At 34.1% G+C, this 10,503-nt stretch overlaps 1 protein-coding gene across 2 annotated transcripts; it reads right to left on the reverse strand.

Moving 5' to 3' along the window:
- Nucleotides 1-3,137: 3,137 nt before the first annotated feature.
- On the reverse strand, nt 3,138-9,730 carry fgl1 (fibrinogen-like 1). 2 transcript variants are annotated; one of them, XM_041258576.1, is made up of 8 exons: nt 9,664-9,730; nt 8,990-9,068; nt 7,673-7,847; nt 6,637-6,796; nt 6,281-6,369; nt 5,383-5,471; nt 4,265-4,452; nt 3,138-3,610 (listed from the first exon to the last, which is right to left on the reverse strand). In XM_041258576.1, the coding sequence occupies exons 2-8, from the start codon at nt 9,059-9,061 to the stop codon at nt 3,451-3,453; spliced, it is 933 nt and encodes a 310-aa protein (XP_041114510.1). In that variant the 5' UTR covers nt 9,062-9,068; nt 9,664-9,730; the 3' UTR covers nt 3,138-3,450. The 2 variants fall into 2 exon arrangements, with proteins under 2 accessions (XP_041114510.1, XP_041114501.1); XM_041258567.1 differs by lacking the exon at nt 9,664-9,730 and adding an exon at nt 9,173-9,259.
- Nucleotides 9,731-10,503: the final 773 nt, after the last annotated feature.

Raw genomic sequence — 10,503 nt, forward strand, 5'->3', positions numbered from 1 at the left:
AACATTAATGTCAAATTATTCAGCCATATTTAACCCAATTTCGATGTTTGAATTTGCTCCAATTTTGAAAATGAGCACTGGCCACAGCGTTAGTTACTGGCAGTTTCAAATACAAAATGGGAAATGCAAACTGCAGACTCTTTTTTTCCTAATAACAAGTTATCTGGAAATGTGCTGTCCTTATCTCTTACGAATATGTACCTCTAGAATAGGTTTGTAGTAAATATGCAGTCAAAAAATGTTTAGGAAATAATACAAGGACAGTACACAGTGCTTTCTTATGGAATGTTGTTTTTATTCTTGTGTCAGCAGAATAAGCAGAGCTACACACAGGAATGGCATATTTTTTTATTATTATTATTATTATTATTATTATTATTATTATTATTATTATTATTATTATTATTTTTTTTTTTTTTTTTTTTTCTATCTATCTATTAATTTATTTATTTATTTGTTTTTTTGGGAGACCAAATGAGGCAGGCTGTGTTTTAAGACTACCTAAAAACTTCATGGAAACCCTGCTTAAGAAAGCTATACAATATCATATAGTCACGCAAGGCCAAACTGGAACTCAGGCACAAACATAGCCATCCGTATTTTAATTTTAATTTGTTTATTTGCACTTGGAACAAGAATTGCTCAGTCTAAAAGAAAACTACATGGAAACACACACAACCCGAAACTACTACCAAAATAGAGTGAGAAAAAGGTGAGACTTATTTTTATTTTTCCTTGGAGATTGCCCCACTGTAATCCATATAAACCAAGTTGTTTCCTCCTGTTGCTTTCTCTCCAATGTATTTTCTAAAGTACTGGTACTTTCACATACATTTGTTGGTGTTGTATTAAAACAGCATGTCAGCTTTGGTGTTTTGTTTAACATATCTTCCTCACGACTGTACTTGTTGTGTTTATGCTTTTCAGCATCACTCTCATACTTCCTAGGTGCTGCTTTGCCAGACATTTACACTGTTCTTACAAAGGTACCACCAAATGTTCCCATCAGGACACTGCACTCTGATTGGTTATCATATTGTTAATAAAACAATGAATAATCCTCTCCCAACACCGAAACTGTAAACCTTAGGTTAGTATCCTATACTGCAGCCATTACACATCTAAAGAAGTTCATGTTTGGCAGTGAATAATTGTTTTTGTTACTTTAAAAAAAAGTGATTTGAGGTGCTGACTTCCTCACTTGTCCTGAAAGGAACATTTCGTGGTACCTTTGTAGGCATTACGACATGCACAAGTTCTGATCTGCATCACGTTCGCGCTGCAGCAAACCTGATAAAAGAGGCAAGTGACTCGATCACAGGTCAAGTCATATGATCAGGCAGTCCCTGCTCCTCCAGTGCAATACGGCTTGGTAAAACAGACATGTTGTTCCGATCCATACAGTCACACGCTACTTATTTATATTTTAGATATTGTATTATAAATTATATATATTGTTTGGGGCCCCTCAAAATCAGAGGCCCTAGGCTGCTCCCCCTAAAGTCCCTGCGTTAATCCGGCCCTACCTGCTATTAGAACAAGCCAACCTGCCACACCTTTTGCATTTCAAAAGAAGTAGCCTACTACACAAAACAAGCTAGAAGACTCTTGACTGATTATAGTATAAACGTGCACTTTTTGAACTAAAAATAAACTTCAGAATAGCCAAACCATTGTTTTGTGCTCATGACATTGGTGGTTTCAATGTTTATAAACATTGTTTAAACGCTTTCTAAATATCAGTTTTAGCCATCTGTATCAAACTGGGGGAACTTGCACAACAGGACTGTCATCACTTGTCTTTTTTTGTGTAAAGAGAAACCACTGGATCACAGATCGATTGCAAAAACAGGGGAGTGTCTGTATATTTATTTGTACAAAACAAAAATAAAGCAAACAAAAACCTAACTACTTCCAGGAGTGTTAACTAAACTTTTCCAAAGATTTAGTTTAAACTATCACCAGACAGCAAAGCTCTTTTCTAGTACCCAAAACACATACTTATTCAAGTATTAAAATACCTTGTCTGTCTCCCTTCTCCCGCCTCCCTTCTCTCGATGTCAATCCCTGACATAACTATGTTATATGTTATTTTTATCTACCTTTAATGAACATTGACTGAGGCCTTCACTTCTGTAACCAGTAAGCCTGGAATGTGTCAGGATAAAAAAAAAAAACGATAATTACTGATAATTCTATGGTTGATGATGGCCTGTATGACATAACTTACATTTGTTTTGTATGGCAATGATATCACAGTACTGACTGAGATAGTAAATAATAAGCTGCTGAATACTTTGCCCTGTCGTGGTGCTGTAGTCATTTGTTTACACTTTTTGATAAGTGTTGAGACGTCAAACTTTATATACATGATTGGGGACTGACTAATATATTATTTTACTATCACTGGTAACACCAATTAATTTTTCATTTTAGTTTGACTGGAAAGTGAGCAAACATGATGTTGTAAAATACAATCTTTTGCTGTTTGGTGTACTTATGTGAGCATCTAGAGCATGCTCACACCTGTCCTAATTAGAACAAGCAAAAATAATTGACTTTTACAGTAGCATTTACACACAGAACGACAGTGAACGTTAGTTGAAAAGAATAAACCTTTGCCTAGCTATAGCCATAGAACATGGGCATGCATAATACAGTATAATGCAAGTATACTTCATAATACATTAATCTTTTTGAACGTGAGCATTTTTGTGAAATGGGAGCTATCGCTTAAGGCCAGAACCAGCCCGGACAACACTTCACCTCTGTACACTAATAAACTGTATTTCACCACTTGCACGTTAGTACTCACTCTGGACTTGAGATCGTGTGTGTTTAACTGTGTTTGTTATTTCGAGACTGTAACCCGTTGTTTGGAACAGTGCACTACACATTGCTGTGTATTGACTGGGATTATTCTTTGCAGTCGCTAGACCGGGGTTAAAAAAATAAACGTCTGTTTGGATCGTGAACTTTGTTGTCCGTCTTTTGTTTCGTAATCACATCACCTCTACACCTGCGCGTTGTAAACCACTTTTGCCACAATCCAATATATTTCATACCAGTTTTTCTTTAGTAATTGGTAGTTTATAACATAAAACAAATACTATCATTAAAAAAATATATACATAAAATATGCTGTAAGCTTTAATTAAACAAGGGCATTTAAAAAGTATGACAATATCAAAAGCAAATACCAGTAGTTGCATTGTGATGAACTAAAAATATAAACTGAATTTGCATTCCATTGTTAAAGTCAATATTAAAAAAGAAGCAGTGTTTTTAATTGATACATGATTATAACTAAATATATAATAATAACCTCCCTTTAGCCTGCCTGATACTACAGTAAAATATGGGCAGAAGGGATGCAAAGTTAAAAATTAACTTGGAATACTTTCAGAGTTAACTGAGTTAATAAAATAGGACCGTACATTTGCTACAAATTCAAACAGCATTTGGTTCAAATTCAGCAGGTCTGATCTTCATGATGACAGTTTTAATGGAGTACCACCATCCATGCCATGTGTACCAAATAATCCCATTGTCAGTCTTCGCAGTGTAAGGTCCCTTGTAGTAGTAGCCATTCAGGTTGGCAGAGTGACATCTAGTGGAAACAAAAGAAATAACACTCATTCTGAATTTGAAGGATTGTGGTTTTCGGTGCAAATCAACCAGCACTCAACTTTCTATTTCCTGTCTTTTTAAACCACCTATTGTATGCCCCCACATGCCACCAGAACACACTACAGACCAGCACTGAATACAAAGCTGGAAATAATAAATCTCCATTCCTTTTTTTATTCTTATGTTCTAAGTTTACACTGTTAAAAGGCATTTTTAGTAAAAAAAGTAGAATTGTATTCCTAAACACTAGATAATAATATCTTGCTTTGCTAAAGTACCTGAATCTGCAAATATTATTTTGCTTAATCTACTTGTATTATGTTATAGTTGTAACCTTGAAATAGTTTCCATTACATTTTTACAGCCAAATATATAACATTTGTTATCACAACAGAAGTGTATACAAGAACTGCTCACATTGTCAAACACATAAGTAATGAATAAGGCTATTGTGACTTGGACATCGAACAAAATAAGTTGATCTGATGGTTTCCTTGTGGTTAAAAAAAGAAGAAATATAAATGAGTAACATGTTTTTTTTTAACCTCCCTTTTGTATCATCTGCCTTTGACTTTCATGATACCCGAATTCTACTTGCTATAAAATGACACATTTAGAAATTAGAGGCTGTAACCTGTTGAACCACCAGCCGGCCTTGTCCTCTATGGCACAGTTGCCCTCATAGCGGTCATTGTCCCTGTCGTATGTGCTGAACTTCATTCCATTGTGACTGGCCCACCATTGGACTTCTGGGTGATAGCTCCCAGATAGTGCATCTCCTGCCGTGCCAGAGTATTGACCGAAACTGAGCTGGTATGAACTCTGGGGGAAATAAACAGCAGGGTTTATGCTCATACAGTAGATGCTTGCAAAATGAGTTGGAATTTCACCATATCTGCTCTCTTTTGTCAAAATCTGTTCTTTTCTAGCCCAAAACCAATTTGCCTCCAAAGGCATTTGAAGCTTATCAATATTTGTCACACTGTTAATAAACCTTATATTTGACAAAGCCCTCTCTGTAGTTTTGTCCCAACCAGTAAGCTTGGAACAGGGTGGGTCCATAAGGTTCCAGGTGGTCGGGCATGAAAGAGGAGGCAACACCATTCAGATTTTCTAGATTAATATAAGAGTTGTAAAATGTATGATTCCAGGGAGCACTGACTTAAAGAGATTCACTTGTGCCCTCTATGTCCAGCCTGTACAATAGCTGGCTAATATAAAGCCTATCATATTGTGTTTGGGGAGACATTATGGCAAAGCTCTGCCTTGTGTTGAGAAAGTGTAAATGCACTTTATATTTTTTATTTAAAAATAATTTTAAAGACGCTGTTGCAGTAGTACGTGACATTGTACTGCACCATAACATGCTGTTACAAAAATATGCTCTCAACAACAACAAAAATGCCCAACCTATAAAGGAAATATAAAAAGGTTTTGGCAAACTGCAATAATGCAAAAGTGTATCTTCCAAATATAGGACTCTAAAGTGCAATTTGTACCCCTTTTATGAAGATAAAATTGTATAGTTCATGAAATTGCAGTTTAATTAATTACACAATTTAGAGAGAAAACTAAAACTTGTAAAATGTACACAGCTCACATTTGAGTTTAGGACTCTATTATTCCTGTTATACCATATAATAAATGGAAAATATTTTGACTACAGTATTTCCCTCCTGACTTTGCACAGATATTTTTATTTAACCCAGTGGAAAGGAAACACTGGATCCCTTTCTCATCTTCTTTTCTTACCTCTTCATCTCCAACTTTAAACTCTTTGTAACGGGCTGAGCGCTGTTCTCCTTCAAAGTCTGCCAAATTGATTTTCAAAATGTAGTTTTCTAGTAAATAGAAGATTGTTTAAATATTTTAAAGGAACACTGAACTTACCTTTTTGATATCTTACCTTTCTATATCTTAGTTATCTTAACTAATGCATTCTTCTTGTTGTTTAGGTTCACTTTGTCAGTTTCAGTTATCACATTAGCACCCCTGTCTTTCCTGGTACATTACCATAGTGTAACCATTAACCTGCCCCCCAGCAACACTGCCCCCAGTTAGAGCATATAATACATCACTAAGAAACACTACATACATTCAGAACCAATGTGGTATTTATTATATGCACCTGTGTTGTGGGGGGAAGGGTTAACAGTAACACTCTAGGTACCAGATGTTGGACATGATTCTGACAGCTATACTGAGATGCAAAGTGAATCTAAGATTACATTCCCTTTATTCTGTGGGTGTTTTCCGTCTTTTGTGAATTTCCTTTCACGCTGTAATGAAATGTGGTGTATGAGGCTGAGAACAGCACCTACCATCTGTGTGCTTAATTTAGTTCAGGGTAGGTTAAACACAGACAGCTGCTTTATTAAACATAACCTTACAGAAATACAGAAAAAAAATGCTTTTGCCTATACTTCGGTAGGCTGTTTGTAAGATACCGCAAAACATCCTTATTGTATAATTTATTGAGACACTTTTATATTGTATAGAATTAGTTCACAAAAAAGAAGCATGGTCCCATTGTTGTGTTTAATTTTACAGTGTTTACACCTTATTCTTCCATGTATCACAATACTGACCATATATTCGTTTTTTTTAGGAATATATAGAGTATGTTTAGTGTGGAAAGTTGAGAACTCACTTTGTGAAGTTATGTAATGTAGTTTGTCATTTCCCAGCCAGGATTCTCCATGCACGTTTCCAAATCCATCCTTGTAGTCACTCCAGGCCCTGTGTGAGAAAACTATTATTCTAGTGCCCTGCTTAAAGTACATGGGTAACATGTGAGACACCACAATACACTTAAAAGAACTGTATTAGTGAATGATAGAGTGTGGTTAGACAGTAGTTTAACCTTGCAGCACCTGCACTAAAACTGCAATCATATCTCATAAAGCTACACTCTCAGTTTAATGTACTTGAACTGAAGTTAAGCTGGATTTGTTTTTTTTAATATCCGGCTACAAATACAAGATAATGTATACTTTCTGATGCAACCTTTCAAAGTTTTCATTGCCATTGGTTCTTCTCTGGATGACTGTCCACCCCCCTCCTTCAGTCATGTCACAGTAAACCTGGAACTCAGAGGGGGATTTGAGGGGATGAATCTTGTAAATCCCACTCTTTCTATTCCCATCATTGTAGATCTCTGCACAATCTGAACCGGATAAGATAAACGCATCAAAACATGACCGTTGCTCAAATGCGTGTTTTTAAAACAAGTACAGGGTTTGTTGTTGTTAACTTCTTTATGTAATTGGATATTTAATAGACAATAAGATCAAACATTTAACATAGTGATACGATCACATCACAATGTAGTAAAGCCCTGGTAAAAAGCATTGTGAAAGCATGACAGAACATAGCAATGAAGAAAAAGCTATGTAAAAACAGTGTAAAAGATATGGTAACATACAGTAAACAGTAGCTATGTTTTTTGTTTTTTTTAATTGTCGGTTACTTTAAAGACTTTTTATCTGTATACAGTGGTTCTAAAAATAACAAGGTGAGGTACTTTAAAAGTATTTCACTTTATGCTTATTATGTTCTTCTCTGAAGAACAGTGATGACACAGCATCATTCCTCAAGGTGAATGATGATGAGGGTTCCTTTCCACACCTGTTTTACACAATAGCTTTTTGTTCACTGAGAGATACTGATCAGTTATTTAAAAAAGGCAACCTCAGTCTAGCCTAGTCCCTTTAATGAATATCAAACTTTGTATTCAGAAAAGCAGACTTATTTAAAAACCTGATTTAAAGCCTTGTATTGTGAATGCATCTTGGTAATGTAATGCATAACCTGATTTAATCTATACAGAGTAAAATGGGAAAAAATGCTAGGTCTGATTCCAATTACACTTATCGCACTAACAAAAGAAAGTCTGCAATTTTGCAATTTAACCCCTACAGTATTAGTGCTATGATAAACTGGTAAATAAGTTTAGTGTATGTGCATGGTGGATTGCTTCAAGCCTCACTAAGATAATCAGTTGCTACTGATATTAGTAATAATAATATTGAGACTTTCCAACCTGCATACTGTGTTCTAGCACCCAGATCAATGTTCTCATCCGCTCGTTCGTGCAGTGAGATTGTATTTCCATTGCGGAGCTCCTGGATTAGTTGTTGCTGCACCATGACACGGTTTTCAAGTATCTTCACCTGGGATTTCAGCCTTTGTCTCTCTTCCAAACAGCTATCAGGTGCCTAGAAATAGACAATGCAGGCAAACAACAGTAACAATAAGCTGCATTGAAATCAATAATCTTCATACATTCTAGTCTGTACTTCCTTTTTTACTGGTATTACAATGGTACACCAAAATAAAAAAAAACAATTAGTCAGACCTTAAATTTAATTGTCTAAGGGTCATTTTCAGCTATACAATTGAGTGTCCAGTATTCTAATTAGAATTAGAATTTCTTAAAAGATTAAGATAAATATGACAATGATTTAGGAGTAAAAGTCACATTTGCTAAAAGGAATAAACAACTTTACAGTAACAACCCTTATGGAACAAACATAAACATTTTAATATATGGTAGAAAAGTATGATCCTTATACTTTTCATATATAGAAATTGGCCCAATTTTTATATATTTAAAATATATGGGAAATATTTAAAATATATTTTAGTCTGTAATCCATATATGTATTTACAGACTAATGAATATATATATTGTGCACCATATATTTTCAACATATAAAACAAATATATGGATTACAGACTAAAATATATTTAAAATCTATCCCATATGTTTTAAATATATAAAAAGGGGGCCAATTTCAATATATGAAAAATATAAGGATCATACTTTTCTACCATATATTAAAAATGTATGTTTTTTCCATAAGGGAAACTATCAATAAAATTGAATAATAACTACTTATTGCTAATTTTAAAACATTAAAATAGTTTTATTCTTGTCAGAAAACTGTTTTTTTTTTTTTTTTTTTTTTTTTTTAAATCAAAGAGGACGCTGGAAGCCATCTTAGAGTTTTTAGATCATTAAAAAGCATTGGGGATCACTCAGGATTGCATCAACTAAATTATTGTTGATTCAATCCAGGGTGATTCAGCAGTGCTATAAAATGCTATCAAAAATTCACTAAGGTCTTATGCAGATGAGGTATAAATTAATCAAATCAACACCCTTTGAGAGCTTATTCTGACAAATAAGTAGTAACAAGTACTAGCATGAACATATACACATAAATGTGGAACACCAATAATATAAAACAATCAAAAAAACAACTATAAGCTGTATTACTGGTACTTGAATTACAGACCAGCTGTGTCTGAATAAACTACAACCCTCTCCCTTTTATTAAATAACAGCAAAACTTACAGAGCTGCAGAGGTCAACAAAAAAAACAATTGCCATAGCAAAGAACTTTAAACACCAAATCATTTTCCTCATTAGGTTTCTGAAAGAAAGACAGAAGACCACAAGTAAAACATACAATGTATTCCTTGCTTCAAACTATTTACATTTGTGTTTGCCCATTCTAATAGAATTCATCTTACTTACATGAACCCAAATGAAGCCTCACACATACAGCTGTCCTGGCTTCTCTTGCTCACTTCACAATGGACTGTGCCTGCCACCAGTTAAGACTGTCTTAACCCCCCTAAACCCTGCAGTATTTAGCCCCATATCTGTGAAGATGAGTCACACTAGAGGAATGTTTGGATGGGTTCTGATAAACTGATGAAAAACAAGTTACTCAGATTGGGGGATACCTTCAACTTCTTTAACACAATATGTTTCGGTGTGCAAAACATAACAATTACATACACACATTAAAACCTAGTTAGTATAAATAATCCCAGACAATGCATTGAAGTTTATACTGCCAAATACCAAAATTGTTTTGCTCACTTACCAAATGGAGATTATGCAAGGTTAGTAACTATCTATTTTACCCCAGGGTTTTTTTTTTTTTTTTTATTTGTTTGTTTGTTTTTTTATTGTGGAGGCTATATGCGAAAAAAACCAAACAAAATTAGTGTAAAAAATACCTCCTGATTTCAAAATGCTGTTTTGTTGTTTGTTTGTTTTAAACCAGATGGAGTGACTAAAAGAGCTTCCTCCTCCAGTGGTTGAGCTTGTTGGAATGCAGAGAAAATCTAGGTCTTCACAGATCTGATCATGTCTTTTTCTGCCCGTTTTCTTTGGCTGACACAACACAGATACAGTGCCTTGCAAAAGTATTCAGACTCCTGACCAATTCTCTCATATTAACGAATTACAAATGGTACATTGAAATTTCGTTCTGTTTTTATTTTTTTTATTTTATTTTTAAACACTGAAACTCAGAATCAATTATTGTAAGGCGACATTGGTTTTATGTTGGGAAATATTTTTAAGAAAAATAAAAAACTGAAACATCTTGTTCATGTTTCTCCTCATTCACTTTATGAACATTTTCCATAACAGCAATTTCAGTTGACTCCTGTACTTGGAAAACAATGCAAAAATGCATTGATAATGCATACAATACAGTTTTCTAGATTTTATTTTAAAGTATACACATCCCCCCAACACAGAGATAATAGAATATAACAACAGATTGTTTTGTCGTGCATATCTATATTGTATATCTAGGGTTTATGTTACAACTCTGTCCTCGCCAATTACCATTAAATAAAATACCCATTATAGCTCATAATTATTAACCATAATAAACACAATACCTCAATAAGAACTAGCGATTCTGGCATAAATATCCCTAGATTCATGATGAAAATTAACAATTAATATTATGTATGTTTAAGTAATTCAAATCAATCATAAATGTGTATTTGTTATAAGACAAAAAAAACCTAACAATCCAAATTATTATTATATTTATTCATATT

Source organism: Polyodon spathula, chromosome 1, assembly GCF_017654505.1.
Source record: "Polyodon spathula isolate WHYD16114869_AA chromosome 1, ASM1765450v1, whole genome shotgun sequence".
NCBI lineage: Eukaryota > Metazoa > Chordata > Actinopteri > Acipenseriformes > Polyodontidae > Polyodon > Polyodon spathula.

Bases quoted from the DNA above. Each gene is read 5' to 3' on its own strand.
- fgl1 (XM_041258567.1), bottom strand. From the start codon at position 9,198: ATGTGTGAGGCTTCATTTGGGTTCAT. The intron at 6,370-6,636 runs GTTGCATCAGAA...TTTCTCACACAG, and splicing joins GGCAATGAAAACTTTGAAAG to GGCCTGGAGTGACTACAAGG. The intron at 3,611-4,264 runs GTTACAGCCTCT...TGTTTCCACTAG, and splicing joins GCCGGCTGGTGGTTCAACAG to ATGTCACTCTGCCAACCTGA.